A 23,596-nucleotide genomic window follows, 5' to 3' on the forward strand; every position below is an offset into this window, starting at 1 on the left:
TGGTGTGGGCAGGGCAGGGGTATGTGTGCTAGCTAGCTGTGGTCCCTCTGCCATCTCCATGCATGGCCCCTGGGCCAAAGCCCACACACACCCAGGAGCACAGGAGTCAACAGAACCAAATCCCATCGTGGGCTGCCCTGCAGCTCAGGGTGTGCTGGCAGATTCTGCACGATGAGCGGAGCACCTGTGGGACCTCAGGCACCTGGGGACTGAGCTTCCTAGCTTGTGTGTGAGGACAGGCTCAAAAACTACACCCGACTGGCACCCCAAGCATCCCTGCGGACCCTGCTCAGCCCAGCCTTGTGCCTTCACACGTGAAAGGAGCTTGATTCCTCCCCCCTCCCAGTTTTTACCCAAATTGGTTCAGCTGGACAAACGTGCACTGGTACAAGGCAGAGACCAGCTTTCCTACACACAAGGCAGGAAAAGCAAATGGCTGTCAGTGTTTTGAGCTTACAAGGTGATCAAAGGCCACCAGGTGGGAGAAGAGGCCAGTAGAGGAGACAGCCAGAGCCACTAGCTCCCTACTGCAAGGCATTGATGCATTTTTGGGATGCCTCAAGGCCATAAACACTATCATTCTCCAGGGGAGAGCAGCTGATTTATTTAACTTTAAACCCCCCTGATTTACAGCTGATAACCCTGACAAGCTTTAAGCCTTTGATGATAGTCAAACTGCCAGGAAAGAACAGAGCCTGGAGCAGATGATCCCATCTTGCAAAGTCTAGCCTGGCTCCAAGTATACTCTGGGGCATGACAAAGGAAATGCTTTCTCATGGGAGCTTGCACCAGGCACTCCACTTGCCCTGCTGCTGGGGATGGCCATGTCCTTGGTGCAGCAGCCTGGTTCATACTTGTGGTGTCTGATGCACTTAATAAGGATTCACAGGAAACATAAATCACAGATGAGCAGCGTGGTTACAGTCCCTGTCCTGCTGGTACTTCAACATAACCATACTCTGTTATTTTTAGGTAAGAAAATGATAGGCTTTTACTTTTGAAGTCAGAATGAGGTATCTTACAAAGATAAGCAACTAGGGCTAGTCCTGATCTCAGGGTTATCTAGTGGTCAGATGCTAACCAGGTGTTTCCATTAGTTCAGGTCTGTACATTCCTCCCACGAGACACCACCATTTAGAAAAGAGAGCTCCATTAGAAGTGACTTATTTAATCTGATGGATGTTCTGCCAGCATTAGCACACACTGATAGCATTTGAAGTCTTGATAGGAGACTAAGTCAAATAAGGGAGATCCACTCTTAACAAATCTATTCAAATACTCTTTGCAGCCCTCGCAAATCTGAGTTTGCATATAAACAATATGCAGGGAACACAGGATTTCTCTCACACAGCCCTGACTCTCACATCTTCTTCTAGATGTTAACAATGTGTTTTAACAACTAAAAACCTGAGGCAACAGTTTATGCCATGTTGTTTGGATCTATAAACTGATTAGAAGAGTTTAAGCCCAGTAAATACGTGGATGGGACGTTGTTGTCTTGCACCAAGTTCTACCAGAATTCACTATTTTCAGAATCTCTAAGTTAGTAGCACACCAACTTTCATTACACCTGCATCTTCCAAATATTGCTTCAGGCTGTTTGGGAAATCCCAATCCTCATTCTATCTTTATACCTTTTATCTGCACTAGAAAAGGTGGTGTTTTCTCCAGGGTAGCTGGCTTAAAGCTGAATGAACACTAAAAAAAAAAATAAAAGAAATACAGCAGAGTTCTTTATTTTAAGACTGCATAAACCCATAAAAATATTCCATTAAAAAGTCAGAGATAAGTTCGCTCCCTGTAACAGCAGGAAAAAGTGGTGACCACTTAAAACTGCATGTGTGCTTTAAAGGAAATAAACATACTTTAAAAATGAAGTTTAAGAGATAAATAACCAACAGGTCCATGCAAAGGAGTAGTGTGATTTGCTTGGAAGTACTTATCCATTTAATGTAATGGCGAAATGGTCCACCTGTCAAGAAGCACAATGTTAAGTATAGTCATGGTTCCTACTTTGAATGTTTGTGGTTCTGAACCAATTTTTACAACTTTATCAGTAAAATCAAATACTCCGAAGGCACTTCTAGTCAAAGGCAAAACACATCAGTGGAAAACAACACTGCAGCTGCAGGGAAATTCCAGGAGAGATGGAGACAACCAGAAAGTTCTGCAGGTGCAAGAGCTTTGCAGTACCATATGACCAGCTTGCTGATTTTACAGGTATAAGATAAACATAGTACCAATACCTGATCTAAAGTACTTCCTGCTCTGTGAAAACATGAGGAGTGTACGACAGTTTTTCTTTAATAAAATACACTTTAAAATGTTTCAGACTGCATATCAATATTTACATGTGCATATATACATATAGTGCCAAACAGTGCAGTACTGTCTTCAGTTTTTACCACATAAAGTACATGGAAAGAAAAGTGACCTTAAGTGTTGCAGACATAGGGGGGCTTTTTCTTGCCTTGTCAGAGCTAAGGAAAACTGCCATTATATGGCACTACATAAGTCACTTGATCTCTGGTACTGAAGCCAGCAGAACCTCTCTCTCTCACACACACACACACACACCAAACTGCATTCTGTGCTTGTATCTGTGAGATCACAGACAGAATTCAAGTCACTTAGTTAACTGCAGTTGTAAATCAAATCCTACACATGTCTAGGGGCCATGAACATTGATAGCAAAGCCACTAGGCGAATGTCTAGCTCTAAGCTAACATAAGCTTTGGCTGTTTCTTGTACCTTGTTAGTAGGCCAAAAGAACCAGTGAAAAAACTATACAATGCAAATGCTTACTTGTCATGTCAGCCTAGAGCCAAGTAATGGAATTTTTACGTCGAGGTACCAAAAAAATTGCGTTCTCAGCTTTTTTTGCTACTTGCTCTCTTTAATCCCTGTGCTAATATGCAAGTACTGATTGCTTAAGGTACTGATAACCCAAGGTTGTGACATTCAGGAGAGCAACACACCAACTGCCCTGAGGATATACAGGCTTTGCTGGCCTGTGCTTCTCAGGAAGGAGAGACTTAGCATCTGTAGCTCAGAAGGAGCTGCCCTGGCCCACAAGGTAATAGATGGCAAAACACAATGAGAAACTGATGCCCCTTAGGGGTGACTTCAGCAGATACAGAATCACAGAGTAGTCAGGGTTGGAAAGAACCATAAGTTCATCTAGTTCTAACCCCCTGCTGTGGGCATGGATGCCTCACACTAGACCATGTCACCCAAGGCTCTGTCCAACCTGGCCTTCCAAACAGCTGCAGATGGAGCATTTATCACTTCTTTTGGCAGCCTGTTCCAGTGCTTCACCACCCTCACAGTAAAGAACTTGCTTACATACTAAACAACAGTACAGGAGCCTAGCTTGTGCTTTGCACACTACTGTCCATCACTAGATTTAGACTTTTATTCTCCCCTAATTATGAAGCTGTGGTTATGTGGTATTGTTACACTAACGGAGTAATAAAAAACAATTACAAAAATAGCAAACAAAGGGGAAAACAAGTATATTTCCACCATCTTTCCACTTCAACAGCATTGCTGCCAATCTTGCATAATAGCAGGAGACTTCCTTACGAACTTCCTGGTCATAAACCTCATTTATACAAATTACCATAAGTGATTCTGTGTCATTCTGAAAGTGCCAGTATATTCAGGTCTCAAGAAAATGCCTGAGGCAAGACACATATGGATACAAGAGTGCCAGACAGAGATGTCCCTGCAAGGGACCAGGCTAGGAGCGAGTGTACTGCACTGTGCTGTACTTGGTGACCCTGGAAGATTTGCTCAGCGTGGCAGTGGCAGAAGGAGGCCCTTCTATGCTGGAACCTGCCTGGTTAAGCGAGGAGTCTGTGATCAAGACATGGTCTTGCCTTCCTGGGCCAGCACCTGCTGCCTGTTCAGCCCTGCTCTGCATCCCCAAGGCTGTTGCCACCCTTTCATTCACCACCACGCTGTGCCCCCCTGCCCCAGCAGGGAATGTGAGCGAGCCCTGCTCTGCAGCAGGCACGAGCACCCTCTCCCGCTCCCTCACCACGACATACTGCGAGTCAGGGAGATCCTGAACTGTCAGGGCTCCTGTCCCGGCACCATCTGATTTCACCATCCTCTCTGTAACTACCACGTTACTTCCGTGTGGCAAACTGGGGATTTCCACCATACCCTTCAAGCTTGACGCAGGGGCCAGCACTCTCTCTGTCACCACTATGTTCTCTTTAAACTGAGGGTCTAGAAAGACAGCAGTCGAGGGGGCAGGAGTCCCTGCAGAATAGGACATTTCTGTCATGGTGAAATTGGTCTCAGAGTGGGCTGTGGGAAAGGGCTGGGCATTGTGCTGCTCAGAGCAGGATGCAAAGGTTGTTTCTGTGACCACTTCCTTGGACAGGGTGTCTTCTCCTGTGTGCATTGGTGGGGCAGGCTGCAAGCGGCTGCCTGAAGCAAAGGCTTGTTCCAAGCTGGAAGCATTCTGCTGATCTAAGAGCTGTGAGTCATTAAGACTGAAACCTGACTCATTCCTGGAGCTACTGTCTTTCATGTTGATGTGTCTGCCTATGCATATTTCTGCTAGAGTCTTAAATTTGTCTCCTAAATCATCGAGGAAGTGGTCGTCAAGATCGCCCTCAATAAAGCTGCAGCAGCCGATGGAGCCGTGGGGGGAGCCTGACTCCCCCTGGGAATAGACCAGGAGACAGTCATGTGCAGCTTGGGTTTCATCTTCATCCGCAAAAGAGACAGCTTTCTACAGACAGAAAACAAAAGCAAGCAGAAGTTCATTAGTGTCAGCTCGAGACTTAATAAATGTGAAGATCAGGAATGCTTGGTCAAAGAGGTTACAAAAAAAGGAAATTTAACTGAACCTTCAGAAACCATCAACCAAGTAAAGGAAGTACATAAAAGTGCTTTTTGCTTTTCTGAAGTTAGTCTGAACTTGACAGTACATTTGACGAGAAGAAAAATCTGAGATTAAATAGAAAATTTATGGCACTGTCACCATCTGCTGCTGTTCTTACCAGACTCTGTGCCATTTGTGATACTGCTCCATTTTCACAGAGATTGCTTTTATTTTGGTTCAGTGAGTGAACTTCACCTCTAAATAGGCGTTTGTGGGAGAGTGCCAAAGCCATGCCCAAGAGTATCTTAAGATTTAAACGCACATATAATGAGTACATGCTGACATGTTATCACCTGCCATGGCCCTTTTCCCTAGCATAACCTGCTAGGATCACACCCAAGGAACACAAAAGCAAACAAACCACAAAGTTAAATGGCTTGATAAGCATGGGAACACAGTCCAGCACATAAATTTTTAGGCTCTATGCAGGCCATTTTGGAATAACGAGGGTTTACAGGTTCACACTCTAGTTCTTCCAGGGCCAGCTCAGCCTGACAGCAGTATTCGCAATGGAGTTGCTGCCAGTGCTAGCACAAGTATCTGTGTACATGCTTGCACAGCTCTAGTTTCAGGAGTGAAGACAGACAAATCCTCTGGGCCTGCAGAACCAGCTCTACCTAATACGGTTTCTGGCTTGTGCTCAGAACCACTTTTCTGCCACATCTGAAGTTTTAGAGTGCATATTAGCTCAGGCATCTGTGTAATGTGGTATATACCTAGACCCAAATTGACTCTGTATGTTTCTCTGCATTTGATTCCAAAGTAGGCACATTACCCAAGATGCTCCTACAAAGATCAGCACACATCTGAAACTATCTGGTTTGGTTACTTGTCTGGGTTCCCCTCTGAGAATCACAACCTGAGATATTTTAGTCTCCCAGAAGTTTTAAAGACTACTGTAGTATGACCTTTACTAAGCCCTGATGCAGGACTTTAGCAGGCAGCTATGCTTAAAGCATGAGGTAGTATTAGGAAGCACTAAAAGCAGAAGGAAAGTGGAACTGCTACTGTTTCATCTGTTCACCCAGAACACCAGTACCTAGAGCAGTCAGGAGATACACAAGTATCTTAAGCTCAAATCCTTCCTTGGCCTGAGGTGGTGATTCAAACCTATCTACTTCCCTGCAGAACCCCATCCAGCTATAGGGTGTGAAGACATTTTTGTTTGTACAGGTGATGGACAATCTGTATGCTCCCTGGCACACGGAAATGAAACTTTCACTGTAAGGAGCTCACCAGCATAAGAACAAATGATGTGGTTATGCAAAGAGGAATAGCTGCAGTGAGTAGGAATAGCCTATTTGTCAATGGTTAGGTCACAAAAAAACAAAACAAAAGAAAGGGGATTGCAATAAGTGCCTCATATGCTTCTGATGAATGGCCCTTTACACAGGCAGTTGGGCAAAGAGACAAGTCCAGCACCACTTACTTCATCAGCTCCTTTGAAAATGCAGACCCACTCCCTCCTGTATGACATCTATGGCTTACCTTTCAAAAACCTACCTCATAGCGAAGTTTGTAGCTGTGACTCATCATGAGTCACAGATGCCTCCCAACAGCCTGTTTAACTCACTTAAATCCCTGAGATTCAGATCACTCATGGCTTCTTCCTGGGCAAGGGGCTGCTTGATCATTGGTGAATACTCTGGATCTCATTCCCAAGTACCTCCCTTAAGAGGCTGTGAGGCACCTTATAAGGACCCAGTGCTACAAGACTGAGCATTATCATGCTCCAAGTCCCATGTGTCAGCCTAATCCAAAATTCCTTAATGCCCCCAACTCCACATTCACACAATATTGGCCACTGTATCAGGACTGCTTATATATACACATACCTACTCATCTGTGTTTGTAATAACATGAACAGCATTTCACAATGGTTAAGTGTAAATATCAAAATACTGTTATTTTTGGGTCATATGCTTACGTCATTGAAGTAGTCTCTTAAAAATTCTTCTTTCATGGCTCCTGTTGCTCCCACTGCGACTCCTCCTCCAGCCACCACTGTCTTGCTTTCTACTCCTGCCATGCCTTCAGCCCCTCCAGCTGCCATGGCTCCATACTCAGCACCAGAAAGGAGATGTCTTTGCTCTTCCCATCTTTCCTTGGTGATAGTGTTGCAGTGCTCTCTTACATGAGAGGCAGAGCTGCCTCCTCCTGCTGCACTTCCCTCTCCACTCATTCCTGCTGCTGCTGCTGCTGTTACTGCTCCGCTGGTTGCTCCTCTGGAGTTCCCCGATCCAGTGGGTGGGATGAAGCTTAGCACTGGCTACATGAATAACACAAATTAGAATGCGACATGAAAGCTGTGCTGTCTAGCAAGCACATGGAACTCACCAAACCAGCAGTGGGGCTGGGTGGGACCTGGGAGGATGCCGTTTTATGACTTGTTTGAATTCGCACTTAATACATGTTGCTGCAAAGAGTAAAAGGCTTCCTGAACCAGGGTGCAGCTTCCACAACTGCATTCCCATGGAAGATCATAGAAGTATTTCTATAGATCATTGTTTTCTTGAAAGGGTTGGGAATGAAAACAGGGAAAAAAACCCGAACACCAAAAAAGGCTTGCGAAATTTCAGGGAGCTCAGCTTTTCCAAGAAAGACTCTGCCCAGCTTTCCTCAGACACAAACTGGGGGAATGTGAGCTGCCCTACTGCCTCCAGGGTGCTGCCAGGCCCTTTCTTCTTTCCTAGCAGGTTGGCTTCCCTGTTAATTGTCTTTAACAAGAATTTGGTGTGAGCACTGGCCCCAGGTCTTTTACCTTCTGTTTCTTTGTTACTGTGCAGAAGGATGCCGGTGTCATGCCCTTTTTTTGAAAACAGGATTCTGTAGCATAAAAACCAAGGGCAAACTTCTCTCAGCATTCCCTGTTCCCTCTATTGATCTGTATTTTTTTCTGCCTTTTTTTTTTTCTCTTTTAAGTAAGAATTTCCTCTGTTTAAGAAGGCAAATACATAGGGAAATAATTTAAATTGCAGCCCAAAACTTTAAACTGCTGCTTTACCACGCTCCCAGAGGAGTGCAGAACATTCCAGGCTTCCAAATACAAATGCTTCACTCTTTACAGCATCGATGCTTTTCCCACACTCTTATCATCTATAAGATACCAACAAGATTTGCTTGGTTGCTTTCCCTTTACTATTTAAAGGATATAGTTGCTTTTTCTGAAGCTGCTGGTGGAATTCACTTTCCACCCACCCTTCACTGAGGCTCTCTGGGTTAATTTTAATTAATGTTCATGTGTGGTTAAAATCTGCTGTACAGCTTTGAAACAGCAGCCTGTTACGTGGAAGAGGCACTAGGAGCTGAATTGAACACTTGGATAGAAATCAAAGAGAAATGCTATTAGGGATACATGCCTTCTCCTCGGGAGCTGCTCCTTCACTGTTCCACTGACGCAACATCGCCTCACTGTAGTCTGGAATTGCAGCAAATCCCTTTGCTCCTGAGCCACAGGGACACAGGAGCAGTAACAGTGGAACAACTATGGGGAAACAGAAGTTTGCCATTAACTATGTGATTACAGGGTCAAAGCATACTAATAGGCAGTACCAAAGTTTGGCCAGCTCCCATACCTAAATGTAATGAGCTAGTGATCAGTATGAGGACAGATAAAGACTGAAGACAGGTTCTCAGATATTCAAGTTATTTCCTAGAAACATATGGCAGGCTGGTTTCCTAAAGGGTAACCTGACAATTAACCTGTCAGGGCCTCAGTCCAGACGATCACACATGCATACAGCTATACTTCTATACATTATCTCATATACCAAGCCCTAAATATCACTGTACAACCTCAGCAATTCTAACTCCTCCTGTTCTTTTATTGCTAGATAATGACATGGTGTCAAGTAAATTCCATCTCACCACTCCTATGACATGTCTAGAGTGTTGCCTGGGAAACTCAAAACAATCCAGTTTCAAGAGCAGAGTGTATTTGTGTGGCATGAACTTTGTTTTGCCTCAGCGACACTGCTACCAGTACAAGCAATAAGTCATTGCCATTTTAAATGTATCATTGGTATACATGGCCAATGTATACCAGTCAATGCTTGACTATAAGCATTCTTTTCTTACTTACTTTCAACCTTCTATTTTGCCTCAAAGAGCGATGTCACATGCTACCCAGAGCAAGGCACCAGACTGGGGTCTGCAGTGAAGGAGAGTGGAGAGAATGCTGCGGTTTGAGTGGGAAGAGATCGGCTGCACATGGAGATGTGTGGGAACACCGACAGGATTCTTTACTGCTCCCCCAACTGTTATTTACAGTGTCACAGACAAACATTAAAGTTGTACATATTAATTTTAAAATGCCCAGCTTGTAATCCTTTGAGGGCGAAATGCTGATGTTACCAACATCGGTTGGGGCTTTGCCATGACTTCACACAGACTCGGAGTTTACACAGAGTAGATATCAAGATGATGAAACCCAGGGGCTGGGCTGTTTCTTTCCTGATGCCTTGCAGACCGTATTTACCGTGCTTGTGAGTTAACATGAAAGGATTACTTACGCAGCAAAAGTAAAAATGCCAAGATGATCAGTGCAATCGCTCCTGGTCCCAGACCCACTGACTGAGCGCCAACAAACTTCTCTCTGCATACGCCGTCATCCGCACATTTACAAACAGTCAGTTGCAGAGACTGTGTTTGAGCACAGCTCAGCCCTTGGTAATCTTTTATTAGGATGGGAACTTTAGTTCTGCCCAGCTTCAGGTTTTGTGGTACTAGCTGTACACTGGTGCCTGAGGTAGGAGGTGGGAGTTAAAGAAAAAAAAGACAAGAAATGAGTGGAGAAAAAGTTGACTCCTGTAAACTAAGGGAAATAAAACCTCCGCAGCCTCCCAACAAGCCCCCTCTAGGTTAAATCCAGCCAATGCAACGGAATTAAGTTTGATCAGCTGGTGCTACAGCATATGTGCTCTTATCAACTATTTCATGCTGGCAACAAAGCAGCTGCCCTCACTTACAGTCTCAGAAAATTGTGAAGAGTTTCACACCACCAGAGTATTTACCATGGAAGACAGCCAATTTGCCTGTATATACCATGTCATCGGGATAGGTAGAGGCTGAATTCACAAAAACACAGCTTTCAGGTTAATCTGTTGAGGCCACAGCCAGAGACCAGGGAGCCAGCATACTACCTGCTCCTGTGGCCATGTCATGTCAAGGACACAACTAAGCAAGAGATGCCCACATGAATGAAAACAATAATCAAAAGTTAGAGCAACTGCAGCCAGTAACACAACCCTATCTCCAAGCTCAGTTTTAATAGAAAGCATCCCCAGTCACTGCATGTTTTTTGTGGAATGGCTTCATCCCAGCACTACTCATGAAATCCTGGTTACCACATATGGGTAATCAAGCTAGGCAAAGATGGTCCAACTGAGGGAAGGCAACAAGCTCCAAAAGACACAACTGTGCTTTTATAGCCATTAGAAAGAAGGAGGCAGAACACCAAGTTATGTGTCTTCATGCTTGACTCTATATATAGGGCTTTTTTGTCTGCATCAGCCAAATTGTCAGTTTGACTGAAATTAACAAACTACAACAGTAGGACTCTAAAGAACTGCAAGTAATTAAAAATATATTTGCTTACCGTTGCTGAATCCAATTATCCAGTTATTTGCTGTCCCTTCTGGCTCATCAATGACAGTAAAGCTGAAGGGATCACTGTTTGGGTAACCATCCAAATCATTAGCTGTAACATCAACTGATTTTGCATCTGAACACACAGTTTTCACAGGGTTCACAATAACTGGGCAGTTATCATTCTCATCTTTAACTTGAATAACGACTGTGCCGGTGACTGTTTTCTTGGGAAGATCTAAGATTTTAAAAGATGAAAATTTACATTGATTTGAAAACTGCAAAAACTTCAACTTAAAATGAAACAACCTTAATATTTTTCAAAACACAAACACTGCTTAAGTAACTTGAAAGAGCTCTCCCTGGAGCTTATTTCATTCCTAATATTAATAAACATATTGACAAAGTTTTTCTGAAGGCAAGTAGGTTTACTGTTTTAACTTAAAAGAAAGTATTTCCTGTGTATGGTTACACAGTAACATGCAGATTATAAAGGAAGAATTCTGATTAGATACACAAGAAATTTGGGGAATTCTTACTTAGCATTCAAGAAAACTCAGGACTCTGAAGTCTGCTCATTAGTACACAGAGATACCGGTAATTTCCATCTTGACAAGGGATGTTCCTATCAGGCCTGATCTCTGCAAAACTTGTCAAAGAAGAGAAACAGGCACCTTGGGAACCCATTCCAAGGTTCATTCTGCTTCAGTGAGTTGCTTATGTCTCTCCTCCAAATACAGAGCACTAGGCACCTAACTTTTAGGCAATTAAAGATAGGTTACACCCACTACAGTTGTAGAAAGGCAAACTAAACCCTAAACAAACACATTATCATGAAAACAAAATCCTCTCAACTTACCAGTAGTTACACCAAACATGGTGATAGTGTAGGTACCATTCACTACATGAGGCGATTCATAATCAAGTTCTTTAGCAAGTCGGATTTCACCTGTGACTGAGTCTACTGTGATCCAGTTTGCTGTATCTCTTCCCTTCATGTATCTGATTAAAATCACATACAAAGATGTACACATTTATAGTGAGGATAACAACCGTAAGTGTGAAAAGCAGCTTCACAGTATGCTTACTCTTTGTTTATAGAAGAGACCAAATCCCTAAGGTTGAGGTCTCATGCTCCTAACACTGAAATTGGTTTCAACTATAAACCTAAAGTTATAAACCTATCCTAAATGCTGAAACCTGCTTTTCTCTCTAGAGCCAGGATTTAGGTGTGGAGGCATTATAACAAGTAGACTCAAGGAGCAAGGGGGGGACTTGCACTGCTGGTCATCATCCTCTTGCCCTTCATCCCTGCTCCCAGCAAAAGCTGAGCAGCAGCTGCCTGAGAGAGACTGTATTACAGTCATGGGGGAGAGGGGACCACTGTTGGGTATGAACCTCTGCTTGTGTGCACCATTTGTAAGAGACATGGTGGTGGTTCAACTACCATAGCTGAAGAGCTACGATTCAAAATCTAAGCACACAGAGACTTATCAACTTTACACCTCTTCTGTCTGATTGCTAGATGCTTCTGCTTATTTCTTCTTAATGTTTCTGCAGACGATGAAATCAGATGAGTAAATCTACTCTCAAAAGTAGACAGGCACAGCAAACAGCATGCAAGCACAGACAACTTCAGCCGAACACTCATGTCCCACCATATGCAAGAAAACAAGTAGGATTTTCACATCAGCCGTTTTCTGCATAATAGAATACTGAAGATGATGATAATATTGTTCAAGATGTGAATTACACATAATAGAAAATGACTATCCTGGAGGCACTGAAAGGCAGGTTGAATGTGGTTTTGGGCAACCTGATCTAGCTGAAGACGTCCCTGCTCTTCCAACCCAAACTATTCTAAGATTCTATGACTGCCTTTGAAATTATTGCAGTTCAATATACAAGTTCTTACAGTAAGATATGTTTTCTGACACAGTTATGATGGTTATAAAAAGATTCTTACATAATTTGCGTGCTTGGTTTTCCAGTGTCTTCATCATAGGCTTGATACTGTCCAATAACTTGTTTTATCTGCAGTTTCTCACTTGCTTCAATAATTTTTGTGCCACCAGGGAATACAGGGCCTTCGCGCACATTAATCAAATTGATTTTGATTGGTATTGTTTGTGCTTTATAACTGTGTTTAATCGATTTGTGGAATTCTGCTTTGTTTGTAACAACAACACCCAAGTTCAGGCTTTGCGTGGTTTCATAATCCAGCTCCTAAAGCAGTAAAAAACCCAAAAAACAACACACTCTGAATCTGATAGAATGTGATATCTAGACAACATTTATACATTTAATATTTAAATAATACTGATGGCTAACATGCTATTCTTAATATATAATGCTTCAAACTACCATAGTAGGAAGATTACTCTTGTTTTCAATAGATAGCACCACAGGTACGTCTTTATATTATTTAATTTAAACTAATTTAAGGTAGATGTGATGAGTCTTACCCATATATTCTGTCTTTACTTCCGGTGCTCTACATTACCTGGATTTTCGAATTTTAAATTTTTGGGATTTTTTTTCCTTGTTGTTTTGTTCTGTAGGTTGTTTGGTTTTGTTTTTTAACCAATTAATTTACTTAATAGTGCTTATCAATTGTTTTTTACAATTATCAGTTTTCAGATAAGGGACAGAGTGAAAAAAAGGGCACTATGCTTCAATGCTTGTGGACTACAGAGGAGTGAAATTCATAAAATGGAAATTTCGATGCATAGAAAAAACTTTAATAATTTCAATTTATGGAAATTCATAAAATAATCTGTAGCCCATGACTCATGGTATTGGTGTTGCCTGTAACATTGTCTGTGGCCATTGGAAATACAGAAGTTGAAACTGAGATCATCAAGGAGAGAAAATATATGGGAAAGTTTACAGTATAATTGTTAGCACTGTTGCCCAAACAACACAGAAAGTTTGGGGACTTCTGTCCCACTAGATATATGTATTTGAGATCACACACAATGCTGGACAAAATCATTATTTTGCACAGAATTACTTGATACACCAACACACAACATGCCAAAGGAGGAGTGTCTACTGTGTAAATTTACAGTTTACATTCTGACTGAATGTAAATAATTTGTATGTTAATTTAAAGGGAATAAATTGTTCTAAAAGTTAAAGAAGACTCTCTAAAGAATATACTAACCTTCACAACAGTCAAAACTCCTTCATTTGTTTGGGTATCTGTTACTATACGAAAAAAACCACCTTCATTGCCAGAAACAAAAGAAAAGTTTGCCAGCCAGTTATCAGAAAACTCTTCATCTTTGTCAAATACTTTTATTCTCAGAATTTCCACATTTGCTCTGTTTTCTTCAATGCTTCCTTCAAACTGCAAATGAAAAACACTCTACTTTAAAAAGATGTCATTATTTACCTCATTTCACCAGTGCAAGAAAGTTTGCGCAGCCTTGTATTAAGCAATGGGATACTGGCAAGTATAGGAACATGCCAAATATCGTGATAAATCTACTTACTGTGCTACTTTCAACCACAGGCAGGTTGTCGTTGACATCCAAAATCTTGATTTCTAAAGAACATGTTGCAGCATTCCCTCCTATTTCACCACCACGATCTTTTGCTTCCACCATCAATGAATAGCTACTTTGTGTCTGCCACAATAAGAAAACATGTTTAAATCAGGCAAAAAAAATCCTTAGCTGTATTATTGCTATTACATTCTGATAATCCCTTTCATGATCAATTATAATTCCTCTCTAGCCAGTAGTAAATCTCAAACACTCAACTACCTTGACAGGCTCTGATGAGGCTTTGAAAAGGATTTGGGACTATTGCATATTCCCCACATGCAACACTGTACGTAGGTGGCAAATCAAAGAAATTCAGGGACAGGACCAATGATACCTGCAGTCAGGGCTAGAGGCAGAGACGCTGTCTTCAGCTGCAAAGCTAATGTCCAGATCACCATCTGCTGGCCCGTCAAAATTCATGCAAGCTCAGATGAAGTTTCTCATAATATGTGGCTTTCAATGCTGTCTCACAGCAGTGACCATCCTAATTCTTTGCACCCCAATTTGCATAGCAGGCTACAAAAACTCTAGATGCAATCAGCAGTTTTGCAGATGGTGATCTGGGTTGGCTTTGTCAAAAGCTCTCCAGCAGGAAGAAACAGCCCTTCGCTTCATGTAACTGCTGCCCTGGCTGTATGGGAGACAGAAAGCAATGGCCATTGGGCTGGTGATGTGCTAGGGAGGTGACAGAGGGAATACAACCTTCATTCCGTCACACACATCACCCCACAATTCCTGAAAAGCACAAATCAGCCAGACAAGGCTTTAATCCAAGGAAGGTGAAAGAAAGCAAGAGGACTAATTCTTCACTTTAGCAGGCAGGGCTAAAGGTGGCAACAGAGCATTTGAAGACTGCTATTAACAGATTAAAAATGGGAGTCTTTTTACCTCTCTGTCAAGGTTTATTTTTGCTACTCGAACCATGCCAGTATCCTTATCTATACTGAATGCAGCACTAGGGCTTTGGGAAACAATCCTGAAAGCAATTTTGGAATTTAGGTTATTTGGCTCATCTGCATCTGTGGCATTTATCCTTAGTACAATTGTACCTGGAAAAAAACAAACAAAATACAGTATTTGTTTATACTGCCATGCACTGTGAAGTATTTTTATTTTCAAAATCTGCAATTACAAGACTGTCAAGATGCACTGCAGGATTTTCTGATGCTCTTGCCTTTATTTATTTAATGGAGGTGAAGAAACATTCCTAAAATCAAAAAAGTACATATAAGTATACCCTTTCAAGCAAACAAAAGGATTGTATCCACACATCTGCAACTCACAGAATTCAGTCCACCAGATTTAAACAAAAGGTTGGATTCTCTCCAAAATTCTGACAGAAAACTGTAGATATACAGAGAAGAAATAAAATGGTTTTGAACAAGTCGCTACATTTCCCTCGCACACTGTTCTGAAGGGAGCACCTCTACCTGACTGTTATTAAAACAACTGCTCTGTATTGATGCCTTCCAGTAACTTCATTCAAAATACACGGTGGCTTCACAATGCAATCCTTTGGGAAAGGGTGTACCTTAGTGTTCAATGCCCAGGTTTGAACAGTAGCTGGAATTCAGATAAAGGGCGATTAGTTTATGGCTTCTACTGACTTGAAGAGAGCTGAGGGAACTCAATACCTCAGCCAAGTATATGGTCAAGAATTCGTTGGGGTTTTTTTTTTTCAGATTACCATGTCACTGTGTCCATTTCAATGTCAGGTATTTCTTAAATTGGTTTATTCTGATCTTTCTTATCTCCTGGAAAGTAATCTGTTGCTATTATATCTACTGACATCAACAGGAAAACAGCCACTAACTCATTCTTTGAAGGTTAGGTCACAGCCACATGCACTTAACAGTGAAGTACCTCTCCAGACAATAGATAAAGCAGGGCTTTCCAGAAGCATGTCAGAGTAGAGTCCCTCTCAAATCATCTGGAATTGCTATGCTAAAGGGTAGACTGCATTTCTCATGAAACTGCTGCTGAAGGACTCTGGTTCCTGGATTTGCAGTAACTTTGATACCAAACGAAAGACATCATAAGAGGAAACCTCTTTTGTCTTTATGTGGACGCTTTCCCCTAGTCACACCACACAGCTTAGTGCTGAATAAAAACTTGCATTCATACATGGATAACCTGGCCTGTGCAAGCAAGAGAATATATCCTTGCCACTGCAGATGTTCTGCTGAAAATAGCATATTCAACTTGCACCCTTGTATGTGTTGGGAAAAGCTGAATGAAAAGAAACAATTCTTAAAATACTGTTACCTGTTTCACTTAATTCTTCAACTGAACCAACAAAAATTTCATGGGAAAACACTGGAAAATTGTCATTTATATCCACAATTTTAATTGGGAGGTCTATTGGCTCTTCTAGCTTTGCTCCAGTTTTATCCAGTGCATGACCTCTGAGCTGAAATAATACAGACAGAAACAATAAGCAAATCCAGTAGGTGACTGTTATATATATAAATACATATGTGAAATATATAAAAATCTATAAATCTAAGTATTATGTAAGCATATATAATATGCTTATAAATATCAGCATGTGTACAGAGACAAATATCCACGAACATTAAAACAATTAACTGAAGCAAACACGTCCTAACAAAACAAATAAAAATGGGTAGGAGGACACCTATAAGGAAAACGTTTCTACTCAACTTACAAGCAGCATTGGAGTCTTTTCTCTGTCAACCCTTCCTGTTATGTTCAGATCTCCAGTCTTCCCGTTAATAACAAATAATCCATAGGGGGGTTCTGTTACTCCTTGACCAGATATAGTATAAGTTACCACTACCCCTGTATCTTCAAGATCAGAATGTATCTAGCAGGAAAATAACGGATTAAATAGCATAAGTAAATAAAGCCACATTTAAAAAATCAAAGAAAATACTGTTGCTACTTTTGTAAAGAACAAACAATAATAAGCATTAAACACATTTCCCTGCACATCTTTGAATGTGAAGATGTTGAGATGAAGGCAGGAAGAGCTGCATGTTCTGTTTGAGGATCCGCTGCTGGGAGATGAGGAATGTGACAGTCAGGTGTAGCAGATGGGAACTGTGGAGTGGAGAGGTCTGTGGGACAAGAAAAATGGAACTGCTTGTATAGAGAGAGTGGGATAGGAGGCAAATACAAGTAAAGGCTGGAATACCACTGTGATAAGATGAAAATCTGAAGTCAAGGAGGAAGAAGGAAACTGACCAAGCAGATGGGAGTAAACAAAATGTGGAGAAAGACTAAGGGGAATAAAAGAATCTTGAACAATAAGTTGAGCAGTAGAAATTGAAGTTACTTGAGCAAAACCTGAAAATAATGTATAACAACTTTTAAAGGCAGATTGGACCTAAGCTAATGAGCGTGCCCAGGACTGGAGAGGACTGGAGGAAGTGATGGTGTAGAGGAAGAAAGGTAAGGCCTGGAGAGGAACAGGTAGAAGAGGCTGCATAAACTAGAGATTATACCCTTCCTCTCCTCTGCTGTCAGCAAGTGCCTGAAACATCTGGAAAAGGAGGTGTGCATTGTACCAGCATCACCATCAAGGGGCAGCCCAAGCAGAGGGTAACAGCCTGCTACCATCAGCAGTTACTTTATGTGCTGAAGGTGTGGTACTTTATAATGGGTGTGGTGAATTCAGCTTCCAGCACTAGTGCTGAACTAAATGCATATCAGTCTTGCACAAAGAATAACACCTTGATTATATTTATCTCTGTTTCCTAAAAAAACTAGGCATACATAATCATGCTCCATTCTACCCAATACTACCAGCAGTTTTGGGACCCATCTGCAAAGTTCAACTATTGGACTGATAGAGTAAAATACCTGAAAGATATTGCATTCCCCAGAGTTTGATAAAAACTGGTATTTAGGAAAGGATGAGAGATTGAGGCAAATTGGGCTGCAAGAGTAACTCATTTGCTGAAGGAAGGAAACAGAAGGAAATATGCCAATCTTCAACTGACATCCAATAGACCTTTAAAATTAAATAAACATTTGTGCATATGTTTATGGGAGCCACAACCTTATTTTACATTTTTGTCTCTATTTTTATGTGTATTCTGCATCTATTTATTTCCCGGGCTTACTCTAGCAATTGGATTCTTATAGGAATTGTCTTCCTCTTCCCGTATGAAAGCCGGAGGGACTGTCCATTCTCGTTTCTGTCTGACTAGGCTGTTGTGATGAGACAACATTCCACTCTTTCCATTTTGATTATAAACCTGTGAAGAAACAAGGTTGAATGCCAGCATTACACTTAGCCATTTCAGGTAAATGCTTTATTGCTGCTATAGCCTAGACTTCTGAATAGCTTTTGCTCTTTCAATAGCTAGTAACTTCAAAATCATGGAGCAGCATTAGCCTTCTGAGCCATAATCTAAGAGATATACACTCCCTGAGCTGTTTGAAGAGGAAAACTATATTAGTCTTTTCATCAAGGCACAATTAGGTAAGATAGGCTTTAAATACATCAGCAAGTTCCCATGACTAGGGGTTGGTGAAAATACACCTGTTCTGGAAGACTTAAATGCTTGTCATCAGATGTGGGAAGATGTTTGGCACTAAGGCTGCTTTGAACCACCATTTCTGCCTTATTACCCTGTTTACCATCCCACCAATACTGCTTCTTACTCAAATATTCTCTCCAAAACAGAATATATGAAACATCCACTCAATCCATCCACTGTCTGCTTTCTGCTTTCCTTGCTCAACTAACTACTCACTCTGTATTACACCCTTCATCCTTCTGTCCAGCTTAGGACCTACTGTGCCTGTTGACTTCCAGATTAACATCTGGAAATGTTTCCACTTAACATCTTCCATAAAATAGTAGTTGATTTACACACAGTTAAAAAGAGCTATCTGCAAACATTATTTTAGGGGAAGTTTCTCAAAGTTGAAGACCACCCAGTTTGATGGATGTAGGAATCTATTAACTTACATTTCACCTTTAATTTCATTATTTATTACACAGCTTTCACTGTTTCAGAAAATGGTAAAACTCAATATATTTATCAACTGAAGTAAGTTACGCCTTTGACACTTCGCTCAGAAAACCATTTTTCAGGCACTGATAAAGAAAAGCAGTTTTCCATTATTTCGTACCTTCACATAGAGTCCATTTCCGTAATTCAAAAAGATCTGCAATGGAAGTTATAATCATTATTAATTCTATGTCACTTTAGCGATATTAAAACTTACCTGACATGACCTCCATAAGAACAGCAAAGCCATAAGGAAAAGGGCATCTGACCGATAGAAATTTTTACTATTTACCCATAATAGCTTCCAAAAATTCACCCATAATCATTCACATTAAAAACATACACTATAAATATATAATTGAAGTTTTGCCCTTTTTTTCCCAGCAGGAAAAAGTCAATAAGCAATTAATAGCAGGAAACACATAGTAAGTAATTAATATTTTCTTTTTTGAGAAATCCAGACTTTATATTTTTAAACAACCATTTCTTAGTGATGAATAGTGTTTCACTATTCCAAAACGTCACGAATTTTTCATTGATTGAAGTAAGCACTGGTTGCCAGCAAGACTCTAGAGAAGCTCTCTTCTGGGCAAACCCTGGATTAGACATGCTATGGTGGGCTACCAACCCCACCAGAGAACACAGCTGGTTAAATGATATTGAAAAGCAAGGACAAATTAAACCATCTGCTGACGTATACATGACAGAAGCAGCTCTCTACTTTTCCCCTTGCTGAAAGGATAAATGGCATAAATACATCCCTTACTTAAAGGGCATCTAGCAAGCAAATCACGCTTGCTCTGACAAAAATCTTACATACCAGCATTCAGTATTGACATTGTCAATCTCTTAGTGCACCAGGATAGCTCAGGACAACTATGCATGCCCTTAAACCCCCCAGCTAGGTGCTTCATCCTGGCTGGAAGGAACTGAAGCCTCAGTTAAATTACCAGAGACCCTGTGTTTACCTCTGCTCTCCAGAAGTCAAGGATTGTGCAAGTAACAAACCTGAAGGCAAAACTTACAGTGCAAAACCAAGCACTGGGAAACGACAACATCAAAAATTAGGTTATTACAACACTTGAAACCAGCAAATAAAACGAGCTTTGTATAGGTACAGAATACAGTCCTCCTTCTCCAAAACCATCACATCTACCTACATTTCACTACTTTGCCAATTGGTTCTTTTTTAATACTAATGCCTATGGTAAAGCAAGCACAGAAAAGGTGAATTCCTACTGAAAAGTCAGGGATTATTTCTGTATATTCTCTTTAACTGGTTTCTGGACTGTTGACTGGGTTCTCTCCCTATTCTACCCCCTGACTCAGCCTTGACTTCTGAATTGATGATGGCTTCTTTTTTCTCCTGAGATGTTATCTCTTTCCCACACAAAGAAGCAAAGCAGTGGACAGGGTTGAGCAATGCAGCAGGCTGTTTCGACTTGCACAACACTACTCTTTTCCAAATGGTTATTTTCTCAATATGCATACTCTGAAGACAAAAGTCAGCAAGCATTAAGTCCCGCACAGATATGCACTGTGAGGGCTGATGGATCTTACACCTTAGACCAAGTTGTTTTCATGAATATTCATAGTCTTATTTGTTTCTATTAGTTACAATAAATTTAAAAACTTATTTCTATGATTAATGAGATTGCATCAGCAAGATTGACTGGAGAATTTTGTTTCCTAGAAAAGGTTTTCCAACAGAAGCTGCATCTCTTTCAGAAGGTGAATAGTTGCCAAGATGTTATTGTGACCATCCTTCCTTGCTTGATTTTACTGATAAACTGAAGGGAAAAGTGTTTCTGACTCAATACTGAATGGAAACAAGAGGCACAAAGTGAGAATTTTCCTTGTATTGGAAACCTGAGAACTGCAGTATAAGCAAAAGTGTCTGAAGTTCAGGACTAAGCAGGTCTTCCATTGAGATGCATATGAAGCATAGAAAATCCCATTAGTCATTATAAACAGAAAGTTTTTCATTAAGATAATGAAAAGTAAAAATCAGTTTGTCTGCTTAGTCGCAAAGCGGCTGCAAAACACTGTTTTATTGCTAAGACAGTAAAAAATACTTTTGCTCTTGTACGTTTTTCATCTATAGTCCACAGGTAATCTCATAAGGGACTTCTAAGGTATCTACAAAAGGTGTTTAAGAATGGCAATTTTATTTGAGATGCATAAATACATGTGGAACAAAGACATAAAGGAATCATGCATTTGTATTGAAAATTTGTAAAGGTTCCAAAAATTAAAAAGGGTAAAAGCACTTTTCAATGACATTTTCTTCAAGGAAAAGTGAAAAGTCACATATCCAACAGGTGTTGAATTCTGAATTTTCCCTTTTTTAATATCCTGGAGCTGCCTTCTACTAACTGGCTTAATAAAAAAGCCCTGTCATCTGATATGGATCATAGCCTTGGCACAAAAATTAGGCATCTGTTGATGACATCTACTAATGACACAGAACTGAGAAGGCATTGTCAGAAGTGTCTGACTGGGTGGTTACAGAAAACAAGGTGGAAAACCTAAGGCCTGAAGTAATAAAAATGGAATGAGACACTACAGGAAAGCAACAGGAGTAGGCAAGAGAGAGGAGAAAGAAGGGAGTGACTGCCACATGTATCAATGCTGCTCTTGCCCAAATCCATGTCCATGTATAGTCAAGATGTGACTAAAGGACAAACTTTGAACACACAGCTTAATTTTATACTTTAAAGATAATGACTGAGTAAGCAAGAAGGTATGTGTCTGTATTTGCTACAGCATGTATAGCATAGTGTGAGATATCCCTGCCCATGGCAGGGGGGTTGGAACTAGATGATCTTAAGGTGCTTTCCAACCCTAACAATTCTATGATTCTATGAACAGTAAGTCCTAGAAAACATGTTCATTCACATATGCTGTGTCAGGAGACTTGGATCTCACACCTCCTCTGAGTCAGTTTAGTATTAAAGACAATGGGCAAGTGAAGATCTTTCACACTCAGAGGAGAAAGGCTGAAGGGACAGTCCAAGGTTATCGACTAGACCATCTTCTGGCCCTAAGGCAGGTGAACTACACCTAAGTGCTTCCTGACAACTGTTTATAACCTGTTCTTAAAACAGACGGATGGAGGCCCCACAGCCTCACTAGCTAACCTAAGGCAGTGCCTAGATTGTCTTACAGATGGAAAGTGTTTTTCAATTTTTAGCCTCATTTTATTATCCTAATTCTTAGCTCTGTACAATTTGATCATATTGCTGTTTGGATGAGATCCAATTTCAGATTAAGGCATACCAATCTGCATGTCTAAATGAATGCTAAGTGCCTAAACTTCTGTTATAATTAACAGAAATATAGCCAATGCAGACAACAGTTCACATCTATTTCTCACTAGGCTCCACTGACTGTAGCTATGTCTATGTTGTAAACCAAACACAAGAGGATTTGTAGAGCAAACCAGTTGCTGCTGAGAATGCAATATTACATGACCCGTGTTTTGTGGTATTTACCTCAGATTAGAATTAGCCAGGTCCCACAGACCAAACACCCACGAGCAGGTGGATGCATCTCTCAGCAGTTTCACCCAGGAGGGATAAGATTCACACACTCTGAAGATTTGCTTCGAAAGCACAATTTGATACAACCACATGGGTGCATTCTGCATCTACTACACCTCCATTTACCATAAAAGAAACTCAAATACCAAAAGCCTCAAACCACACTTCCCTCTTTGCCACATTAATAATGCCTTCATTGAACAGTGTAGTTCCCTTTTCTTCACAATTACTGTTCATATATCTGAAAATTTACCATGCATCTTACCCACTTTCTTTTCTCAGTACCCAGTTTATTAATCTCACTTTAGGAATCATAAAACAGGATTAACCAAACTTAGATCGCGTTTTTTGCCTTCCTCTAGTCTCCCCAGGTGGATTAATTTTACCCTGAAGTCTGGTGTCCAAAATAATACACCATTTTAGTTCAACAGGATGGATAAAATACTAGACCTTATGTATATCTAACCTGATTTCATATTCCACCATAGTGCTGGTTTCCCCTTCCTCCCCCTGCTTTTGGAACAATATTAAGTTGTTGAATCAGTGTGTAGACGCTTGTAAATATTTTTACCATGTGTCAACATGTTACTGGCGATAGAAGTGAGGCTGCTTGGAATCATCTCACCTTTGCTCTTTCTAACACTGAGGTTCATGTTGGCTTATTTGGTTATTCTTTTTATTTAACTTGTTTCTATGAATTTTGAAAGTTAATTGCTACTGGCTCTGATATTACAATAGTGATCTAATGGATTCTGGACTGAATTTCATCATACCCTGTCTGTATTCCAAACATCAAGGAAGTACAATCTAAGAAGACATTCAGAGAATTAAAATCAGTTTTGTTACGTAGTAAGATTCATAAATCTCTGTCAACTGTTCACTGAAACACAGGAAGTGTTCTAACATTTCCTCTCTAGAAGACGTGACATCCACCCCCTTCAGAAATGATCAAGAAGCCTCCTAGTCTGACAATTCTCAATAGCCATGCCTATGGCGCTGGGAGCACACCTGGACACACGCCAGGTACAGCCC

The 23,596-nt window shown here is 40.9% G+C and overlaps 1 protein-coding gene across 1 annotated transcript; it reads right to left on the reverse strand.

Annotated features, from left to right (window-relative positions):
- Positions 1-3,268: 3,268 nt before the first annotated feature.
- LOC101880940 (desmoglein-2) lies at positions 3,269-19,178 on the reverse strand. The gene is made up of 14 exons (XM_005153533.3): positions 19,144-19,178; positions 18,126-18,260; positions 16,706-16,864; positions 16,303-16,447; positions 14,926-15,086; positions 13,984-14,118; positions 13,653-13,838; positions 12,453-12,712; positions 11,346-11,488; positions 10,497-10,724; positions 9,412-9,642; positions 8,260-8,384; positions 6,828-7,169; positions 3,269-4,747 (listed from the first exon to the last, which is right to left on the reverse strand). The coding sequence occupies exons 2-14, from the start codon at positions 18,231-18,233 to the stop codon at positions 3,743-3,745; spliced, it is 3,228 nt and encodes a 1,075-aa protein (XP_005153590.2). The 5' UTR covers positions 18,234-18,260; positions 19,144-19,178; the 3' UTR covers positions 3,269-3,742.
- Between the last annotated feature and the right edge of the window lie 4,418 nt (positions 19,179-23,596).

Source organism: Melopsittacus undulatus, chromosome 1 (assembly GCF_012275295.1).
Source record: "Melopsittacus undulatus isolate bMelUnd1 chromosome 1, bMelUnd1.mat.Z, whole genome shotgun sequence".
NCBI lineage: Eukaryota > Metazoa > Chordata > Aves > Psittaciformes > Psittaculidae > Melopsittacus > Melopsittacus undulatus.